The sequence below is a fragment of the Sciurus vulgaris genome, assembly GCF_902686455.1.
Source record: "Sciurus vulgaris genome assembly, chromosome: X".
Lineage (NCBI taxonomy): Eukaryota > Metazoa > Chordata > Mammalia > Rodentia > Sciuridae > Sciurus > Sciurus vulgaris.
In genome coordinates this window covers 46,968,499-46,991,322 of record NC_136471.1, presented here as the reverse complement: position 1 = coordinate 46,991,322, position 22,824 = coordinate 46,968,499, and the positions used below count along the sequence as shown (strand labels likewise).

Here is a 22,824-nt window from a genome sequence, read left to right as displayed (position 1 = left end):
TCAGTCATCCATAGATTAAGACAGACCTCTGAAACTGTGAGCCTCAAATAAACTTTCCTTTCTCTAAATTATGCTTGTCAGGTATTTTGGTGACAGCAATGGAAAGCTGAGGAGCATAGATCCCATACACTTCCTGGATGTACACAGGGAAAACGCAAAGAAAATACCCTAATGGTTCAATTTCCTAAAGGGGCTACTCACAATACGATATGTTTGAGGAACAGCATACGGGGCTTGACATTCTATGAGAAAACCTTTGTGTTCCATATGGAAAAAAAAAAAGAACACTGGTATTCTGATGTAGCAACAATGAGCATAGCAGAAATTAAGTGACTTTGTGAAGAGCAGCCTTTTTGACCTTGTCCACAATTTTTTCTCTGAAAAGTCTCATGGCTTTGTAAAGGACCTTTGGCTCCCTAAATTTTGCTACATGGACATGTAAGGCAATGTGGTGTTATCATCCCCTGGGGGATTCAATTTCAGTTCATTGACAGGTCGATTTTCTCAGTATCCCTTGGAAGCAAACCTTTTTCTAAAAATCTTTTTATGAGATGTTTTTAGTATAGCAGAATAATAAGTAAAAATCCTGATAAGGTAGATCATTCATCCTAAATCCTCAGACTTTTTTTTCCAAGGAGAGCTCTGGAGGTATGATATCCCATCAGACTATCATGGCCCACCAGACTTATTTTGTAGTAGAGCTGGAGAGAACCAAGCCTTTATGTGACCTCCGTGAGCAGCCATTGCCTCCCTTTCTGCCTGCACTATTCAGGGATTTCCTATGTAGTATCCATTCCTGGATGCATTAATCTCTTGAGAACATGGGGCTCTGGCAAAGGTACGATCTCCTGCATGTTTTGTCTCTCCTGAGAGGGTCTTACCACGTCATTATGGACCCAAATAAGTATGACTTTGAAAAGATTACCAAAGGTTTGTCCCAATGTTTGTCTGAGAGTGACATCCTTTATAGGTCTTTACATCCTAATCCAAAAAGGAATTTACAACTTGTTTTTTAAATAAAAATGGAAACAGTACAATATGCAAAAACTGTGCTTTGAAGCAAGTTATAATAAATTTCAAAGGATTGAAATCATAGAGCACGCCCTCTTTTCACAGTAAAGAGAGCTACATATCAATAATATTTTTAAAGCAACTAGACTATCACTGCTTCAAAATTCAGCAGTATGCATAAAGAAAAACAAGCAGACAAAAATCTACTGAGCCAGGAAGGAAACATAATAAAATTAGATCATATTGACATTAACATTCACATTATGTAAAGAGAAAGCAAAAGTGATCTTAGGTCTCCTAGTTGCTCGGAAACTTTCTCTTATATTATGTGAAGGGAAAGAGAAATATCCTAGGACCTGCTCTATGTTCATATCACTGAATCCCCAAATTTGAAAACAAGTGAGCCCAAAGTCAAAGAACAAGAAATACAAAAATCATGCACTGGCCCCTCAGCCTGCAAGGACACCACTAGGGCTAGGAAGTATCATTCGGTTCAGTTTCACCTGATCACAGTTTGGGACAACAACTGTGCTTCAGGAGTGACAGGTCCCCTATTGGCCAACTCAGTGGAGACTGTGACTTGTTTTGTTCTCATCGGATGGTCCCATCACCCAATGATGCACAATTCTAACTAATGAAGTTTTGTATTTTAAAAAGAAGAGATTATACAGAAGAAAGGGATCAACTTAGATAAATCGTACTGAAATGGAAAATTAATTTCAGAGCCCAGTGAGCTAGAAAAGTGAAATATTTCTTTTATTGAGCTATATCTCTACTGGCTCTGGGTCCTAATTTATGTACTTAAAAGAATTCCATACTAGGGATGTGATAGAAAAATTGCTTTCGTTAGGAATATTTTTATGGTGACACATAATGAATTTATATATTGTTCCACAACATTCTGTAAGGAGAAGGAGAATAAAAAGGCTAAAGGACATTACAAAAAATAAATTTTATCTGAGTAGTCCAAATAAAGGAAGGCCAGGGATATATCTGACATAAATGACTTTAAAAAATGGCACCCCATCACATACACACACACACACACACACACACACACACACACACACACACACACAACTGGCAGGCAAGGAATCATATGAATTAAAGCACAAGCTTCCCCTTCTAAACCAAGAATGATTATCCCAGAGGGAACCAAGATGGCAGAATAGAGAAGGTTGCTTCCCTGGTTTCTCTGTGGCACGAAACCAAGAAAGCAGATAGGCAGCTCCTCAGCAAGGTCGGTGAACCCAAAAAATAGGGGGACTTTATGGGAATTTCATACTAGACATTCAAAGGAGATCAGGGACTAAAAGGAAGTTGGGTATAATAAGGATGAAATCCCTAGCACCATAGCTGCTGCTGTAGCTAGTGGCACCAGCCAGAGTGGTGCCTCCATGAGCAAAATGGAGGGAAAAGGGAATCAAAGGAACCCACGTTTTTAGGAGCATTGAGGTTTGTCTGGGAACAGAGAGATTAGAGAACAAAGACACTGCCTGACTAAACTGAAAGGCATGCTGCACAACATACTTGTGTGGGCAAGATGCCACATCTCTCTCTGCTGTATGAGGAGGAGAGAGGAAGGAACAATTTTGCCAGCTCCAGCATGGGGGCCGGCAACTGGAGAAGCCGATTCCTGGCAAACCCGAGTTTGGCCCCACATTCACGCCTGGCTAACACACACTGCATGACATAGAGTGTGACTAAGTGATCAGGAGAAAATCAAACATGGAGAGAGGTTTACACAGGGACCACTGGTTGTGGAAACCCACCCAGCTCTCCCCCATGCCCTGCAATCCAGCTACTTGCAAAACCAGCTGGGAGAGGCAGCTCCTGGTGGGGAATTTCAAAAGGCAGGGGAGAGAGGGGTTGAGTTTGGAGACTGAACCCAAGACCAGGAAGCATGGGGCCTTCAGGTGATGGAGTGGACTACGAATTGGCTCCTCCACCACATGATTGGGACCCAGGACAGATCCGTGGGGTGCAGTCTTCCAGTGAGGACCAGCAATTCCTGGGTCATGGAGGTGCCGTGATTTATAATCTCCAGACCAACTGGCGTTCAGCAAAGAACGTGGAGTTTACCTAAACCTAAACCCCACATCCAGGAGTTTCACCTACAGGATTACCTTTCTTATTCCAGCAACCCCACCCTGAGGGTGGAGTAAACATCACATTCCAGATGATCCCACCTAACACTGCTGAGAAAGGAACCTGAGAATACTTTGAATGCCAACAGAAATGACTCTTTAACTTTTCATCAAGATCTTTCTTTTCCTTTTTTCTTTTCTCTGTTTAATTGTGACCCTAGTGGCTCATGAGCATTTATACGTATTCATATTCGTTTTTTTCTCAATTCTAGCATTTTTGAAGACAGTTGCTTTTCATGGATCAGTATTTTGAGACTAGAATATTTGACTAGCATATTTCACTTTTGTTTTGTATTGTTTTATTTTTATTTTTATTTGTAAGTTTTTAAATAATTTTTGCTTTATATGTATTTTTTTCTCCTACCTCTTTTCTTCGATTTCCCTTTTTTTTTTCTGCTAATGGCCAAACTCTATTGTTGTCTCTTTCACTCTTCCTTTAATCTTTTACTTCTGTCTTCTCTCCTCCTACCTCATAATCATCACATTCTCTGTCACTTATGTTCTCGCCCTGGCCACCCTTCAAAATTGTAAATCATTTTGCAAACTTACTGTATTTGCTGTAGGCAAAACCTGATCATATCATTTCTGTTCTTGGCACAATTCACATTGTAGACCTCACAGCAGGATCTATCGGTTTTAATGCTTCCTATTGTTCGCATTGGTTGTTGTTATTATTTGTCTCCCACTAAACAGTGAGATTCTGGAAACCTTCAGGAACACTATAAGTCCATAGGATAGAAACTCCACTGCCTCAGATCCATACTGTTATATCAGTAGACACACAGACAACATGAAAAAGTAAGTGAACGAATAGCCCCAAACAAACTAAGATACCTCAGTAACAGAATCCATAGACAACTCAGTGGAAGAAATGTCAGAGAAGGAGTTTAGAATGTACATGGTCGAACTGGACAATGTAAGGAGTGAAATCAGAGATTAAATACAAGAAGTAAAAAATGACTTAAATAAAGAGATAGAGATTCTGAATAATAAAATTAAAGGGAAATTCTAAAAATGAAAAAAAATGAGTAAACCAAATTAAAATTTCAATAGAAAGCATCAACAACAGGCTAGACCACTTGGAATACAGAGTTTCATGCAATGAAGACAAAATATAAATCTTGAAGATGAAGCTGACCATGGGAAAAGAAGTTAAGAGAAAATGATTAGAACTTCCAAGAAATATGGGAAAATCTGCAAAGACCAAACTTAGGATTCATCACAATAGATGAAAGCTCAGAGATACAAACCAAAGGAATGCACAATATTTTCAATGAAATAATATCAGAAAATTGCCTAATCCTAAAGAATGAAGTGGAAAATCAAATCAAGAGGCTTACAGCACCCCAAGTAAACAAAATTACAACAGACCCACACCAAGGTACATTATTATGAAAATTCCTAACATACAGAATAAGGATAGAATATTAAAATCTGACAGAGAAAAACAACAGGTCATCCTTAGGGGGAAACCAATCCAGATCTCAGCTGATTTCCCAACTCAGACCCGCAAGAATACAAATCTTGGAATAATGTATGCCAAGATATGAACAAAAATGGATGCCAGCCAAGAATATTATACCCAGTAAAATGAAGCTTCAGAATTGATGATGAAATTAAAACCTTCCAAGATAAAACAGTTAAAAGAATTCACAACAGGAAAGTCTATACTGAAAAATATACTCAATAAAATATTTCCTAAAGAGGAAGTGTAAAATAAATGTGAAAATCAGGAAAGAAGAATAGGCAATCAAAAGAGAAACTCATTCAAATTAAAAAACAGAAATAAATCAGAATGCCAAGGGATGAAAATCATTTCTCAATTACATTGAATGTAAATAGCCTAAACTCATCAATCAACAGACATAGCCTGGGGATATGGTTGTGTCTCAGTGGTAGAGCACTCACCTAGCATGTGTAAGGTACTGGGCTTGATGCTAAGCACCACATAAAAATAAATAAGTAAAATAATTGTATGTGTCCACATACAAATATTTTTTACAAATAGACATTGACGGGCAGATTGGATTAAAAAATAAGAATCGACAATTACATCTCCAATCCCTAGAAAAAGAACAACTGATCAACACCAAAAGCAGAAGGTAGGAAATAATTAAAATGAGAGCTGAAATCAATGAAATTGAAACAAAAAAATTAAAAATCAACAAAACTAACAGTTGATTCTAAAAATAAAAAAAGTTGATACCTCGAAAAAATAAATAATATTGATAAACCCTTAGCCAAGCCAGCAAAGGGAAAGAGAAAGAAAACACAAACCCCTAAAATTAATGTGAAAAATGAAATATCACAATGGCACTATGGATATACAGATGATAATCAGAAACTCACTTGAAAATTTATACTCTAATAAAAGAAAAATCTTGAAGACATTGACAAACTTCTACAGATATATGACCTAACCCTTTTAAATCTGGAGGACATAAAAATTTAAACACATCAATTTCAGGCAGTGGAATTAAAGACACCATCAACGGCCTATCAACAAAGAAAAATCCAAGACCAGATGGATTCTCAACTGAGTTCTACCCGATTGTCAAAGAAAAAATATCACCAATCCTCCTCAAATTACTCTATGACATAGAAAAGTAGGGAACCCTTCCAAACTCATGCTATGAAGCTAGTATCACCCTGATACCAAAAGCAGAAAAAGACACATCAAGGAAAGAAAATGTCAGTCCAATATTCCTGATGAATACACATGCAAAAATTCTTTTAAAGTCACTTACAAAAATGTACTAAAAATACCAAGCGTACCATCATCAAGTGGGGTTTATCCTAGGGAGACAAGCTTGGTTCAACAGACAGAAATCAATAAACATAATTCATCGCAACAATAGATTTAAAGACAGGAATGACATGATTATCTCAATAGATGCAAAAAAAGCATTTGAAAAAATACAACATTCATTCATGTTTCAAACAACACAAAAACTAGGGATAGTAGGAATATACCTCAACATTGTAAAAGCTATCTATGCTAATCCCAAGGCCAACATCATTCTACATGGAGAAAAATTGAAAGCATTCCCTCTAAGAACAAAAACAAGTCAGGAATGCCCGCTTTCACAACCTCTATTCAACACAGACATGAAAACTCTAGCCAGAGAAACAAGAAGAAAGAAATTAAAGGGATACAAACAGGAAAAGAAGAAGTAGATGATGATGACAAGATTCTACGTTCAGAAGAAGCACAAAACTCCAGCAGAAAAATTCTAGAACTCATAAATGAATTCGGCAAAGTAGCAGGATGCAAAATTACCACCCATAAATCATTTTCATTCCTATACATACCTGAAGAAGCAACTGGCAGAGAAATTAGGAAAACTATCCTATTTGCAATAGCCATAAAAAAAATAAAATATTTGGGAATAACTCTAACTAAAGAGGTGAAAGACCTCTACAATGGGAACTACAGAACACTAAAGGAAGAAATTGAGAAAGACCTAAGAAGATGGAAAGTTCTCCCTTGTTCTTGGAGAGGCAGAATTAATATTGTCAAAATGGCCATACTACCAAAAGTGCTATACAGATTTAATGCAATTCCTATCAAAATTCCAATGACATTCTTCATAGAAATAGAAAAAGCAGTCATTAAGTTCATTTGGAAAAATAAGCCCAGAGTAGGCAAAGCAATCCTTAGTGAGAAACGTGAAGCAGGAGGCATCAAAATACCAGACATTAAACTATACTGCAGAGTGGTAGCAAACAAATGGCATGGTGTTAGCACCAAAAAAGACATGAAGACCAATGGTACAGAATAGAGGACACAGAGACAGACCCACATCAATACAGTTATCTCATAGTAGACAAAAGCACCTAAACACACATTGGAGAAAAGATAGCCTCTTCAACAAATGGTGCTGGGAGAACTGGAAATCCATATGTAGCAAAATGAAATTATAAAAACCTATCTCTCACCCTGCACAAAACTCAATTCAAAGTCAGGGAATTCCTTCTCAAGGACCTATGCATTTGACCAGAGACCCTGTGCCCCCTAGAAGAAAAAGTAGTCCCACAGCTTTATCATGTTGACTTAGGAACCGAATTCTTCAACGAGACTCCTAAAGTGCAAGGAGTAAAACATTAACAAACGAATGGGATGGTATCAAACTAAATTGCTCCTTCACAGCATTTGAAACAATTAGGAACAAGAAGACAGATCCTAGAGAAAGGGAAAAACACCTCTGTCACCTGCACTTCAGATATACATTAATCTCTGGGATATATAAAGAACTCAAAAATCTTAACACACATACAAAAATAGTCAGATCAAAAAATGGGTACAGTAAGGCATTTCACAATTAGTCAACAAACATATGAAACAATGTTCAACATCTCTAGCAATTACAGAAATGCAAAACAAAACTACTCTAAGATTTCATCTTACTCCAGTTAGAATGGCAATTATCAAGAATACAAGCAATGATAAAAGTTGACGAGGATGTGGGGGAAAAGGTGCACTCACACATTGCCGTTGGGATTGCAACTTTGTGCAGCCACTCTGCAAAGCAGTGAGGAGATTCCTTAGAAAACCTGGAATGGAACCACCATTGACCCAGGTATCCCACTCTGTTGGGAGAAATCCTAGTTTTGGCTGGCAGCAGCGAATGTCCCAAGTGTGTAAACTTGCAGGGAGGAGCGTTCCACTTCTCCTACCTAGGAAAGTAAACAACTCCTTCGGGTTGACTCAGTGTTACCTAGGGAATCCGTCTAGGAACCTGGTGGTCTGATCCCCCGTGGCACATTGTGATTAGGCAAGAAACCTATAAAATGTATAGCTGTTTCTGCAATAAAGGAGTTTGCTGGCTGCTCACCACAAGCCTGCTTCCACCCAACTCCCAGAGTCTGGGGGTCGTGACTCCATGTCCTTACCTGAGCTAGGCTGGCACAATAGACAAACTACACCACTCCTCGGTCTATACCCAAAGGACTGAAAATCAGAATACTCCAGTGATGCCGCCACACATCAATATTTATAACACCACAATTCACAATAGAAAAAATTGTGGAACCAATCTAGTTGTCCTTCAATAGATGAATGGATAAAGAAACTGTGGTGCATACATACACACTGGAATATCACTCAGCCTTAGAGAAGAAGACAATTATGTCATTTGCAAATAAATGGATGGAGTTGGAGAATATCACACTAAGCATAAAGCGTCAATCCCAAAAAACAAAGGAGAAAAGTTTTCTCTCATAAGTGAATGCCGAACATAAAGAGAGGTGAAAGAGAAGAATGGAGGAAGTTTGGTTTGTGCAGAGAGGAATGAGGGAAGGGGAGGGGGAAGGAGGATGAGAAAGATGGTGGAATGAGATGAGCATCCTCACCCTATGTACATGCAAGATTCCATGAATGGTTTGCCTCTGCAGTGTGCACAATCAGATAAATGAGAAGTTTTACTCCATTTGTGTACAATGAATTAAAATAAATTCTGCTCATATAACTAAAGAGAACAAATAAAATAAAATAAAATTTGAAAAAAAGAACTGCACAGAATTTCTTAGCATGCTTCTTTCAACAGGTTTTCTCATCACAGCATGTTTTGGGGAAAGAAACGGTTTTCATCCCTTCATTTTCTAGATTTATTGCTTGATTCTTACAGGCCTGACAGGAAACACTGTGGGAACTCTGGCCATTTGGTGTGACATCTCATGGCAGATCTACGTTTCTTGAAGTCTTTTTAATCCTTCAATCCTTCTTTGGCTCAGTTTCTGCAATTTATGTTGTACTTCTGCCTATTTAAGAAATGGTGTTGAATGTGCTATCATAGATTCTTGAAGGATATCCTTCCATTGAAAACCGTGTTCCACTCACTTTATTTCCTTTGTGTCCCTAAGGAGGTTTCTTAGAGAAAATAGGTTAACAGTAGTTGCCTGGAACAGCTCTCGTTCTCACATCCTAGCATTTAGAATACTTTCAGAATCCAGATATTGTTGAGAAAACAGTTTCACACTTGGTAGAAGTTTCAGAAAAATTAACACTTATGTGTGTGTACCCATTTCTCTTTGTGGTTCTGGGATTGGAGACTGTGGATTTGCTATTTCTACTCTTCTGATTCTCTGAGGGTTTGGTCAAATCTGAAGACCGAGGGTATGCAGCCAAGACTCCACTTCCAGGAGCCCTGTGCTGCCCATGTCAGGGAATTCCTGCTCAAAGCAGCGTGGGTGATTCCAGGAAAGCAAAAAAAAAGTTCTGATTTGAAGGAATACTGGACCAAACTGGCTTAAAGTCGCTTCACAGGGGAAAGGGATTTGGATTGCAGAGGTCAGGCGGTGGTCTAGGTAATGGTGAGGCCCATGTGGACGTGCTTCAGCACTGGAGCAGGTAGGTAGCAAAAACTGTAGTGATGAACACTAGACTCGAATTACTGAGACTAGACTAGCTCTCCCTCCCTCTGGTGGTTTATTACAGAATCAGTGTCATATGGAATTCAGTCGGGACCCTTTATCTTCATTCACCTATGCTAGTATGTGGAAGCATTTTATTTTAAGGATTAAGTATTGTTAAATATACGATTTGGATCAGGCATGCCTGTAATTCCAGCTGCTGGGAGGCTGAGGCGGGAGGCTCACAAGTTCAGGGTCAGCTCAGCAGTTGAGCAAGGCTCTACACAACTTAGTGAAACCCTGCCTCAAAAAAAAAAAAAAAAAAAAAAAAAAAAAATTAAAGCCTGAGAGTGTGGTTCAATGGCTAAGTGCCCCTGAGTTCAATCCACCGTAACCCCCAGTCCCCCAAAATTAGAATACAATTTGGACTTGGAAATTGCTGAAGGAATTTGTACCTATGTAAAAATAGCCTTCTTCTCTTTGTGTTCACCGTTTGGAAACTGGGGTTTTGTCATTTCTCCCTTTCCGGGTTCACTAAGGGACTGATGGGAACTGGAGGCATGAGAGGGACGGCCAGGCCCCTTGGCTTCCAGGAACTCTCAGCTGGCCCGGTCAGGGTACTCCCGCTCAAGCCAGCCTGGCTCACCTCGGGACAAAGATATTGTCCACTTTGACAGAGTGATAGGCCAAACGTGCCTATTGGCACAGCTCTGAGACCGTGGGCTAGGGATACTGAGGATAGACTCTGTCAAAGAGCCAGAGCTCTAATTCCTACTCTCGAGGACATTTTGGTAACACGTTTTCAAAATGCTCATGGTGTGCCTTGAGTCACTGGAAGTGGTCCGATGACCGTTTGCCCTCTGTGGCCTCATCCTAAGTCTCTGGCAGAGGCGACGGTTGGGTTCTGGAATGACACACATTCTCTATGATTGGTCAGGCTGGAGGACCATCCCACCACAAAGGGCACCCACTCTGATTGGTGGGCAGGACGACAAGGAACAGGTCCATCCAATCACATTGGGCCACTGGCAGTGTCCCCGCGAGGCAGGCCATCCAATGGGGCGTCGAGTTGTGCCATGACGTGACACAACTCGGCCTATATAAAGGACTGCTGGGCCTAGCAACTCCCATTGTCCGTTGGCCCCAAGTGTCGGGCGGTGCCAAGGCGATGGCTGAGGAAGCTTGTGGCTTGTGTGCTCCCCCACCGTCAGAAGGTGCAGAGGCGATGGCCGAACAAGCTTGTGACACGTCTTCTGAGGAGTCCCTGAAGTGCCAAGAACTGGAGAAGGCCGGCCCAACCGCCCCACCGGAAGAGAAGAAGCAGAGGCGCGGCAGACGCTCCAGGTGCGCCAAGCGCGGTAGCCACTCCAAGTGCGGGGACGGTTTTGCCACCTATTTCCCCAAGATGCTGAAGCACATCCATTCGGACCTCAGCCTGTCCCGGTCCACCGTGAGCGTCCTGGACTCCTTCGTCAAGGACATGTTGGACCGCATCGCCAGCGAGGCCAGCCGCCTGGCCCGCCAGAACAATCGTGTGACCATCACCTCCAGAGAGATCCAGACGGCCGTGCGCCTCCTGCTGCCCGGGGAGATCGGCAAGCACGCCGTGTACGAGGCCACCAGGGCCGTCGGCAGGTCACACCACCGCCAGTGAGTCGCCTCTGGGCGCCCTAAGCAGCCAACCCCAAAGGCTCTTTTCAGAGCCACCACTGGGCCCCAAAGACCCTTAGTGCTGCCACGTTGCACAGCTCGGTTCTGGGGGTCCCACGGGGGTGCCTGCTCATCCTCAAAGCATTCAATAATAAACGACACGTTGTCACCTCTAATACATCTGTGGTTTCATTTTCGCCAGCGAACATAGTGGATTTCGTTTAAGCATCCTACACTTAATCATTCCGAATGATGGCAAATTTTGATAGGTATATTTCTAGGTCTCTCTTCCTAAGGTCAAATCGGGTCGCCTCGGTTGTGCAATAATGGAATTTACATTTTTCACTCTTATTCTCCAAGAAGTGTGTGGCAGAATTATCCAGAGTTACTTTTTGTGGGATAGGGCAGAAAGTAACCAGACATCCCTCAGTCAAAGATATGAACGTATCGCATGGCCAGAATTCATTCCGTATGGCAAGGAAGGTACAGGGCACAATGAGTGAAGCCAAAATGTCAAGAAATGATTCACTTTCCAGTCTCCCCAGAGCCCGAAATTAATAGTCTGATTCATTGAGATTTTTCTTATGTTTAAGCCAAATCCCTTCATGCTGTGCAGTTATGCATGGATGATGGGACCACAGCCCAAGCCCCAGTCAGAGACCTGCAGCATCTAAATCACAGCCATAGACCCACAGTGTGGGTAGGTTGCTGGGCTAAGGCAGTAAGACCCTCCCTGAGAAATTCTTCTGGGGGTTTGAGGAGAGAGGTTGTGATTCCTTTTGTTGCCACGGACTGATGGCCTACTTGTTTTTAAAAGCAGTGATTTGAAAATACAAATCCAGAGCTGTGAAAGGAACATGTTGCTTGTCCCTTTCATCAAATTAGGAGGAGGAAGGCGAGTAATTAAGAAAGCTAGGATTACTCCCTTTTTCTCACACGATCTCAATGTTACTATTCATGTTAATATCTTCTAATGTGTTATAAATAAGTCCTCTCATGAGGATTAGTACCTATTATTGCTCTGGAAATTGGAACAAACTCATGAAAACTTCTGAAAAAAGCGCTTGCTGCACAAAGCGACCAAAGAAAACTACTGTGAAATCCACTGCTAGTGAATCCTGGATGGTGACTCGAAATAGTTGTACACAGCTGGGATGAAACTCTGGGTGCCAAAGGGGCATATGCCCTTTTGTGTGGGCCAGTGGGAACATACCCATTTCCCTAAGCCACTACATTCATCATGGTAGATGGTACTGCTTCAAAATGCCAGTGTTTTCATTTGAAACATTATTCCAAGTTATTTCATGCATACCATCCTCATAATTATCTTTGTAAAAGAAGTAAGGTTCAGAAATAACATCCGTTTGATTATCTCTATTTTGCTCTGGGCTGGGTGTTTTACCTTTGGAAATGCAGAAATCCAGTAGCATTCGTAAAACCACCGGAAACGGGTCTGTGGATTGAAGACAGGGAGCGTAATGGGACTGACACAGGTAAATTGTTGGGAAGAGAGGGGACCATGGAGATGAGGACTGGAATTGAATATGAATTCGTGTGATTATTCACTTCAGGGGTTGATAGAGTAGAAGGGGCAACCAGTGAGCAATCGTGACCTCATGGTATGTTTTACTGAAAAGACAAACTACGGGAAAGAGTTAACGTTCAAATAACAAATCGTGGAGTGCGTGTGGTGATTACACGCTGGGCTGCGAAGAAGGTGCCTGAACACTGAGCAGGGGCCCGACGGGTAGGGTTGTGTTGAGGATGGAGTCATCGGGTCTCGAGTCGTGATTTCTTCATGGTTAGTCAAAGGATCACCGGCATGGCCCAAGGAGCATCCAGACAGCAGAATTTCCAGAGGATTTCCAGGGAAGGTGGCAGGTGTGTCACTGACGTGCTCTGACAAATGGTGAAGACTAGGGCTGCTGAGAGAAGACCATGAGAGGTCCCACTCATTACCCAAATAGGTTGGTTCTCAGAGGTGGTGGATCTAGGGCACTTCCAGGTCCACAGTAATGGACCCCGGGGCTGCAGCAGTCTGGGGGGAGGCAGGTCAAGGGGCAGCTCAGGTGATTGCTCACTAGGTTCCCCCTTTACTCGATCAACCACTGAAGTGGTTAATCACATGCATTCACATTCACCACTGGTCCTCAACCTTATTGTTCCACTCTCAGTCCAACTGCTGATCCGTGTCGGTCCCACCATACTCCCTGTCTTCAATCCACAGACCCGATCAGGGTTGTTTTACTAATGCCCCTACTGTGATTTCTGAATTCACAAAGGCAAAACACCTATAGAAAAATAGATCCAATGTAATGAATGTGGCGTCTTAAAATTACCTCTCATAAAGAGATTTGTGTGAAGTCAGTATGCGTGAAACCCTCTGGAACAATAGTTCTCATTAAAAATAGCTGCGAATTGGTGCAACCACTCTGGCAAGCAGTACGGAGATCCCTCAGAAAACTCGAAATGGACCCACCATTTGATCCAGCTATCCCACTCCTTAGTTTAAAATCAACATACTACAGTGACAAAGCCACATTCATGTATGTTCAGCTCAATTCACAATAGCTGAACTGTGCAACCAACCTAGAGGCCCGTCAGCAGACGAATGGATAAAGAAAGAGTGGTGCAGATACACAATGGGATATTACTCAGCCTTAAAGAAGAATGAAATTATGGCATTTGCAGGTAAATGGATGGAGCTGGAGAATATCATGCTGATTGAAATAAGCCATTCCCAAACAACCAAAGGCTGAATGCTTTCTCTGATAAGTGGATGCTGATCCATAATGGGGCGGGTATGGAAACATTAAGGAACTTTGGGTTGTGCAGAGGGGAGTGAGGGGAGGGGAGGGGAGGGGGTGTGGGGCTGGGAAGGACGGTGGAATGAGGTGGATATTATTACCCTATATACATGGGTGATTACACTACTGTCGTGACCCTGCACCATGTACAACCAGAGGAATGAGAAATTGTGCTCCATTCATGTACCATGTGTCAAAATGCAGTCTACTGTCATGTATAAATAATTAGGACAGATTTAAAAATAAAAGATGAAATAAAATAGTGGCATTTTGAAGCAGCACCAACCACCATGACTAATTCAGCAGATTAGTGAAATCTTTCTTTCTTCCTCCCTCCATCCTCTCTCCCTCCCCCCTCCCCCCTTCTTTCAACAGTCTGTAGAAAAAAGCACATGTCTCCTTCAGCATCCACAGTTGTATTGTGGGATGTGTACAACAATTCGAGTCACCACCCGGGATCTACTTGAGTTTGATTGCAGGGTAGCTTTCCTTGGGCTTCTTGTGCATCAAGCACCTTTATTCATATCTTTTTTATGAGGTTGTTCTAATTTTCCTGAACCATAAGTACTAGTCCCAATGACAGGACTCATTTGTAATATATCCTGTCACTACTGACCCCAGGTGGGACTCTGGAGGTGAAATTGCACACCCCATACCACTGCGTGTCTCAGGGAAGCCTCTCTTGGTATTTTCCCCTCGAGCCTGCAGGGTCCTGTCAAACAGAAGAATCCATGTCAGGGGATCTCTCCTGGGAGGGTCTTATTCCTCCCCCGATCGGCTCAAGCAATGTTTTGATATTTGCAATTTACCCAGATTTTGTCTCATTGTTTGGCTAAGACTGGCATCTTTAAAGTTGTGTGCATACTTTTAATAAGGTCGTTTACAACATTTAAGAAATGTGCAAATGAAGCCCTTCACAAAAATGATCAAATATCGGGCATTAAAGAAAACTATAATAAGTGTCTTAGGACTGAAATCCCAGAGTATGCTCTTTCTCTGCAAATAATGTCAGCTAGGAAACAAGTTTTAAAAGAAAAGTAATTAGAAGATTGCCAACTGCTTTGAAATTCAGCAGTACATTTATAGAAAAATGATCCAAATGAAGTTGTTGGGACCAAGAAGAAAACACAATGGAAATTAAAATACAAGAACATTAAATTGAATATTAACATTCAGATCACTTAAGGAAAAGGCATCATCGTAGTTCTTCTGTCAATGGGCAGACCTTACTCCTCCTATTTGATGCAAGGGGTAGAGAAATATCCCACTCCCAGGTCCATATTCCTATTTTTAAAATGCCGGGAAAACCACAAAGTCAGAGAACAAAAACAATAACAAATTTCAGTCCCATTCCCCTTAATCTATAAGCTGCACATCGCAGGAAGGCTGTGTCTGGCATAATGCGGGTCACTTTCCCACACATCGGGCCAATGATTGTGTCTCAGTGGCTGCAGGTCCCTTCTTGGCATCACCATTCTTACCGGAAGCTCCCTTCACCCAAGAGATGCATAATTGCATGTAATAAAGTTTTTGTTTTGTTTTGTTTTGTTTTTTGCCGTGCTTGGCATCATACCCAGGGCCTTGTGCTTGACAGGCAAGCACTCTACAAACTGAGCTATATCCCCAGCCCGAGGTTTGTGTTTTTAAAGTTGGAAGATTATCATTAGTAAACAGTAGAATCGGATAAATCCCAATGATTCTAAACACCAATTACAGCATCCAGGGAGCTGGAAAAGAGAACTGCTTCTTGAGATTTTTATTCAGCTGTTTCCCTACCATCTTTTGGCACTACTTTACATAGTTACGAGAATTCCGTATGAGGGGTATTTGGAAAAACTGAATTGGACAGGTGTGGTTTTTATGTCAAATTCTTCATTTTATATGTGACCTTATCACACATACTGACCTTCTGGATTATCCCACTGAATCCTTTACGGTGAATGAGAATGAAAATGATGAAAGACACTATTACAAAAATAATCTTGACCTGACTGGTTGTAATAAAAAGTGACCTAAGACTATAACCTACAGAAATGGCTATATGATAAAGTGGTTAAATGCAGAATCATTTCAAAACCAACTACCTTCTTTTGAACTATTTGCACAAAGCTAGAAATGAACTTTAAAGCAAACAAACAGAAAATCCCCAGTTGTTTGAAAACTGATCTGTGCCATGTGCATAACAGCAAACCAACAAAAAACATTCAGACCACGAGGAGAAAAAAATGCAATGGAAATCGGAAAATGTTAAGACGAATGCCAGCCGGGACACGGTCGTACAGGCCGGTAATCCCAGCGACCCTGGAGGCTGAGGCAGGATTGCAAGTTGAAAGTCAGCCTCAGCAACGTAGTGAGGCCCTAAGCAACTTAGCAAGACCCCATCTCAATAAATTGTTTAAAAAAGGCCTGGGGACATAGCTCAGTGTTTAAGTGCTCATGCGTTCTTGCTGATCATCCTCTTAATTTGATGCAAGGGGCAAGGGACATGCCCCACTCCCAGCTCTGGATTCATATTTTTAAATCGCCATGCTTAAAGCCAAACGAGTCACCGAGCCAACGGCTGCACTCGAGGACTCACGCCCTGTTTCTCCTCCACCTCCACGCTGAATTTCCGCGCGGCCACTCTCGCTGCTTTAACAAAATAGCAACCCACACTGCCCACACTGTGGGTGGGCCAAGGCTGTGGCTCAGAGGCTGCAGGTCTGTGATTGGCTGGTCCTGCCCAGACTGGTACTTGGACTGGTCACAATGAATGCTCCCATCCCTCACGTATAATCGCACATCATGAAGGTTTTTGGTTTAAAAAAATAAGAATCCCAGGGCGGGAGGCATAGATCAGTGGTAGTGCATTTGCCTAGCTATGCCTGGCCCTGGGTTCGATCCCCCACACCACCAAAATAGAACATGAATAAACAAATAAAATAAGAATAGAAAGAATCAGAATGTAATAGAACAGTCATTCTAGAATTTAGAGAGCATGAATTACTTTTAGTAAATTTGATCTAGCTATTTCAATACTAGGTGCCTTCATTTCTGCATTTAAACAATTCCAAGCATGGGAAATGTTTTTCTTTTTTTAAGTTTGAATGAAGTATGCTTATTTAAATCTGCTTTTGCCCCCCACCCCTACCGCATACACACACATTGTGTGTGACAGAGTGTGTCTGTGTGTGCGAGTGCACGCGCACTCACAGTAGGGCATAGGCCCACGGTGCTGCGTGGGCACAGCCACACCAGCACACGCACTCACGCTAGCAAGTGCAGTGCTAGAAATTGAACCCAGGGCCTCACAGGTGCTAGGAAAGTGCTCTAGTGCTGAGCTACAACCTCCAGTCCTTAAAAACAAACAAATTGATTAAAAAGGATTTTTTTGAGGCATTACCTCGCTGAATTGCCCAGTTTGGCCTCACACTTGGCCATCTACCTGCCCCAGTCTCCCGCATAGCTGGGATTACCACAGGTGTGCACCACCACGCCCAGCTGCTTCTGACGTTTATCTGGTGCCACATCATACATAAAGTACCTCTGGATAATAATAACCCACACCCCTGGGAGAATCAGATTTAAACACCACTATTACAAAAATAAATGTGACCTGACTCATCTTTGCAACGGGTGACCTAGGAGTATAAGCGACAAAAATAAGCACATAGTAAATCGATTAATGCAGAACCATTCAATGAAATTCACTATTTTCCTTGAAACACATTTCACCACAGACATATAGTAAAGCAGAGGAGACAACGTTTAATTTAGCAAATAATGCTTTAAGAATCAGCAGGACGCCCTCCGCCCCCAGACTGGAGCTGCCCAGCTTTGGCAGTGCTATAGGTCTTTTAGGCCAAGTAGTGGCTCTGAAAAGAGCCTTTGGGGTTGACTGCTCAGGGCGTCCAGAGGTGGCTCACTTGTGGCTGATGTGCCTGAGGAGGGCCATGGTGCCCTCAGACACCGCGTGTTTGTTGATCTCCCCGGGCAGCAGGAGGCGCACAGCTGTCTGGATCTCTCTGGAGGTGATGGTCGTGCGATTGTTCTGGCGGGCCAGGCGGCCGGCCTCACTGGCGATGCGCTCGAACATATCCTTGATGAACGAATCCATCACGTTCACCGCCATCTGGGAAAGGCTGAGACCCACGTGGACTTGCTTCAGCACCCTGGGGAAATAGGTAGCGAAACTGACTTCGCGTCCGCGTCCGGAGTTACGGCGGCGACGGCTGCTGCGGCACCTTGGCTTCTTCAGCTTCTGGGTCGTCCGATCGACACTCTCAGGCTCCTGGGGACTGAGGCACTCCTCAGGAGATTTGTCACAGGCTGGCTCAGCCATTGCTCAAGCAATTGCCAATAGCTGGTTAGGACAGGTAATGGCGCTTGCTGAGCAGGCTGTCCCACTTATATTTGCTCTGTTGCCCCACGTGATACGTCAACTCATTTCTAACTGGATGACAAGACTTGAAGGGAGCCTGTCACATGGGGGTGCTCCATGTAATCATACCGTCCGCCTCTCAGCATAGCATCCACCAATCACAGTAGATGCTCAATGCGATTGGACGGTTCTGCTTGACCATCCAGTAGGGTCGACCAATCACAGCGGGTACTCAATGCAATTGGACGGCCCTCCTCTTGGCATAATATTGGCCAATCACTGGGGGTGTTCCATGGGATTGGTGAGTCTTCCTGCTTGTCATAGCATAGGCTCATCGCAGTGGGCATTCATTGGGCTCGGAGAGTCCTTCCACTTGGCAACACGTAGACAGACCAATCGCAGTGGATGTCTGGCGTCGCAGAAGCTTTCTGTTGCCTCTACTGTTCAGCTCTGGTTCCCTGGGAAATTTTTGATGTCAAGGAACACAAGTTCAGACACCAGAGAAGTGACACCAGGCATTACTTAGAGAATTTCTATTTCAGGTCACATTTTTATTGTTATCCTGGAATGAGCCACCCTGACTTGAGTAACAGATCCCTGATCTGGCTGAGAGACGTGAAATCATCTTAGCATCTAGGCATTTTAGAAAATACAGATTCAAAGTAGGGAAGCATTGAACGTCATATATTTTTGAAAAAATAATTCCTTTCTGTTTGTGTTTGCTTTTGGAAACTCTGATTCTGAAAATACTATATTCCCAAGGTAAGAGTTTAATGGGGACTGCAGTCACAGGCTGGAAATCCAGGTCCGTTGACATGCATTCTGGGGTATACTCAAGTCAGGGAGGCTGAAATTTGTACACTGTAGGGTGTTGAGGTAAAGTCTTCTCAGATAACTCACAATGTGGCATTAGCCAGCTGGTGTGGGCTGATGATCTTTTGTTCTCTGCGATGTCTTCCAACTTTTCTCCGGTAGAGGCAACAGAAAGCTTCTGCGACGCCAGACATCCACTGCGATTGGTCTGTCTACGTGTTGCCAAGTGGAAGGACTCTCCGAGCCCAATGAATGCCCACTGCGATGAGCCTATGCTATGACAAGCAGGAAGACTCACCAATCCCATGGAACACCCCCAGTGATTGGCCAATATTATGCCAAGAGGAGGGCCGTCCAATTGCATTGAGTACCCGCTGTGATTGGTCGACCCTACTGGATGGTCAAGCAGAACCGTCCAATCGCATTGAGCATCTACTGTGATTGGTGGATGCTATGCTGAGAGGCGGACGGTATGATTACATGGAGCACCCCCATGTGACAGGCTCCCTTCAAGTCTTGTCATCCAGTTAGAAATGAGTTGACGTATCACGTGGGGCAACAGAGCAAATATAAGTGGGACAGCCTGCTCAGCAAGCGCCATTACCTGTCCTAACCAGCTATTGGCAATTGCTTGAGCAATGGCTGAGCCAGCCTGTGACAAATCTCCTGAGGAGTGCCTCAGTCCCCAGGAGCCTGAGAGTGTCGATCGGACGACCCAGAAGCTGAAGAAGCCAAGGTGCCGCAGCAGCCGTCGCCGCCGTAACTCCGGACGCGGACGCGAAGTCAGTTTCGCTACCTATTTCCCCAGGGTGCTGAAGCAAGTCCACGTGGGTCTCAGCCTTTCCCAGATGGCGGTGAACGTGATGGATTCGTTCATCAAGGATATGTTCGAGCGCATCGCCAGTGAGGCCGGCCGCCTGGCCCGCCAGAACAATCGCACGACCATCACCTCCAGAGAGATCCAGACAGCTGTGCGCCTCCTGCTGCCCGGGGAGATCAACAAACACGCGGTGTCTGAGGGCACCATGGCCCTCCTCAGGCACATCAGCCACAAGTGAGCCACCTCTGGACGCCCTGAGCAGTCAACCCCAAAGGCTCTTTTCAGAGCCACTACTTGGCCTAAAAGACCTATAGCACTGCCAAAGCTGGGCAGCTCCAGTCTGGGGGCGGAGGGCGTCCTGCTGATTCTTAAAGCATTATTTGCTAAATTAAACGTTGTCTCCTCTGCTTTACTATATGTCTGTGGTGAAATGTGTTTCAAGGAAAATAGTGAATTTCATTGAATGGTTCTGCATTAATCGATTTACTATGTGCTTATTTTTGTCGCTTATACTCCTAGGTCACCCGTTGCAAAGATGAGTCAGGTCACATTTATTTTTGTAATAGTGGTGTTTAAATCTGATTCTCCCAGGGGTGTGGGTTATTATTATCCAGAGGTACTTTATGTATGATGTGGCACCAGATAAACGTCAGAAGCAGCTGGGCGTGGTGGTGCACACCTGTGGTAATCCCAGCTATGCGGGAGACTGGGGCAGGTAGATGGCCAAGTGTGAGGCCAAACTGGGCAATTCAGCGAGGTAATGCCTCAAAAAAATCCTTTTTAATCAATTTGTTTGTTTTTAAGGACTGGAGGTTGTAGCTCAGCACTAGAGCACTTTCCTAGCACCTGTGAGGCCCTGGGTTCAATTTCTAGCACTGCACTTGCTAGCGTGAGTGCGTGTGCTGGTGTGGCTGTGCCCACGCAGCACCGTGGGCCTATGCCCTACTGTGAGTGCGCGTGCACTCGCACACACAGACACACTCTGTCACACACAATGTGTGTGTATGCGGTAGGGGTGGGGGGCAAAAGCAGATTTAAATAAGCATACTTCATTCAAACTTAAAAAAAGAAAAACATTTCCCATGCTTGGAATTGTTTAAATGCAGAAATGAAGGCACCTAGTATTGAAATAGCTAGATCAAATTTACTAAAAGTAATTCATGCTCTCTAAATTCTAGAATGACTGTTCTATTACATTCTGATTCTTTCTATTCTTATTTTATTTGTTTATTCATGTTCTATTTTGGTGGTGTGGGGGATCGAACCCAGGGCCAGGCATAGCTAGGCAAATGCACTACCACTGATCTATGCCTCCCGCCCTGGGATTCTTATTTTTTTAAACCAAAAACCTTCATGATGTGCGATTATACGTGAGGGATGGGAGCATTCATTGTGACCAGTCCAAGTACCAGTCTGGGCAGGACCAGCCAATCACAGACCTGCAGCCTCTGAGCCACAGCCTTGGCCCACCCACAGTGTGGGCAGTGTGGGTTGCTATTTTGTTAAAGCAGCGAGAGTGGCCGCGCGGAAATTCAGCGTGGAGGTGGAGGAGAAACAGGGCGTGAGTCCTCGAGTGCAGCCGTTGGCTCGGTGACTCGTTTGGCTTTAAGCATGGCGATTTAAAAATATGAATCCAGAGCTGGGAGTGGGGCATGTCCCTTGCCCCTTGCATCAAATTAAGAGGATGATCAGCAAGAACGCATGAGCACTTAAACACTGAGCTACGTCCCCAGGCCTTTTTTAAACAATTTATTGAGATGGGGTCTTGCTAAGTTGCTTAGGGCCTCACTACGTTGCTGAGGCTGACTTTCAACTTGCAATCCTGCCTCAGCCTCCAGGGTCGCTGGGATTACCGGCCTGTACGACCGTGTCCCGGCTGGCATTCGTCTTAACATTTTCCGATTTCCATTGCATTTTTTTCTCCTCGTGGTCTGAATGTTTTTTGTTGGTTTGCTGTTATGCACATGGCACAGATCAGTTTTCAAACAACTGGGGATTTTCTGTTTGTTTGCTTTAAAGTTCATTTCTAGCTTTGTGCAAATAGTTCAAAAGAAGGTAGTTGGTTTTGAAATGATTCTGCATTTAACCACTTTATCATATAGCCATTTCTGTAGGTTATAGTCTTAGGTCACTTTTTATTACAACCAGTCAGGTCAAGATTATTTTTGTAATAGTGTCTTTCATCATTTTCATTCTCATTCACCGTAAAGGATTCAGTGGGATAATCCAGAAGGTCAGTATGTGTGATAAGGTCACATATAAAATGAAGAATTTGACATAAAAACCACACCTGTCCAATTCAGTTTTTCCAAATACCCCTCATACGGAATTCTCGTAACTATGTAAAGTAGTGCCAAAAGATGGTAGGGAAACAGCTGAATAAAAATCTCAAGAAGCAGTTCTCTTTTCCAGCTCCCTGGATGCTGTAATTGGTGTTTAGAATCATTGGGATTTATCCGATTCTACTGTTTACTAATGATAATCTTCCAACTTTAAAAACACAAACCTCGGGCTGGGGATATAGCTCAGTTTGTAGAGTGCTTGCCTGTCAAGCACAAGGCCCTGGGTATGATGCCAAGCACGGCAAAAAACAAAACAAAACAAAACAAAAACTTTATTACATGCAATTATGCATCTCTTGGGTGAAGGGAGCTTCCGGTAAGAATGGTGATGCCAAGAAGGGACCTGCAGCCACTGAGACACAATCATTGGCCCGATGTGTGGGAAAGTGACCCGCATTATGCCAGACACAGCCTTCCTGCGATGTGCAGCTTATAGATTAAGGGGAATGGGACTGAAATTTGTTATTGTTTTTGTTCTCTGACTTTGTGGTTTTCCCGGCATTTTAAAAATAGGAATATGGAC

General features: G+C 43.2%; 3 protein-coding genes across 3 annotated transcripts; 2 read left to right on the top strand and 1 right to left on the bottom strand.

Moving 5' to 3' along the window:
• Nucleotides 1-10,677: 10,677 nt before the first annotated feature.
• On the top strand, nt 10,678-11,163 carry LOC306651557 (histone H2B-like; the record flags this gene model as incomplete). Its single annotated transcript, XM_079124233.1, has 1 exon — nt 10,678-11,163. The coding sequence occupies one exon, from the start codon at nt 10,678-10,680 to the stop codon at nt 11,161-11,163; it is 486 nt and encodes a 161-aa protein (XP_078980359.1).
• Nucleotides 11,164-16,511: 5,348 nt separating this feature from the next.
• LOC306651556 (histone H2B-like) lies at nt 16,512-18,287 on the bottom strand (the record flags this gene model as incomplete). Its single annotated transcript, XM_079124232.1, has 2 exons — nt 16,512-16,629; nt 17,872-18,287. 2 exons carry the CDS (start codon nt 18,285-18,287, stop codon nt 16,512-16,514), a joined length of 534 nt encoding a protein of 177 aa, XP_078980358.1.
• Nucleotides 18,288-19,777: 1,490 nt separating this feature from the next.
• Nucleotides 19,778-21,553, top strand: H2BW2 (H2B.W histone 2; the record flags this gene model as incomplete). Its single annotated transcript, XM_079124231.1, has 2 exons — nt 19,778-20,193; nt 21,436-21,553. The coding sequence occupies 2 exons, from the start codon at nt 19,778-19,780 to the stop codon at nt 21,551-21,553; spliced, it is 534 nt and encodes a 177-aa protein (XP_078980357.1).
• Nucleotides 21,554-22,824: the final 1,271 nt, after the last annotated feature.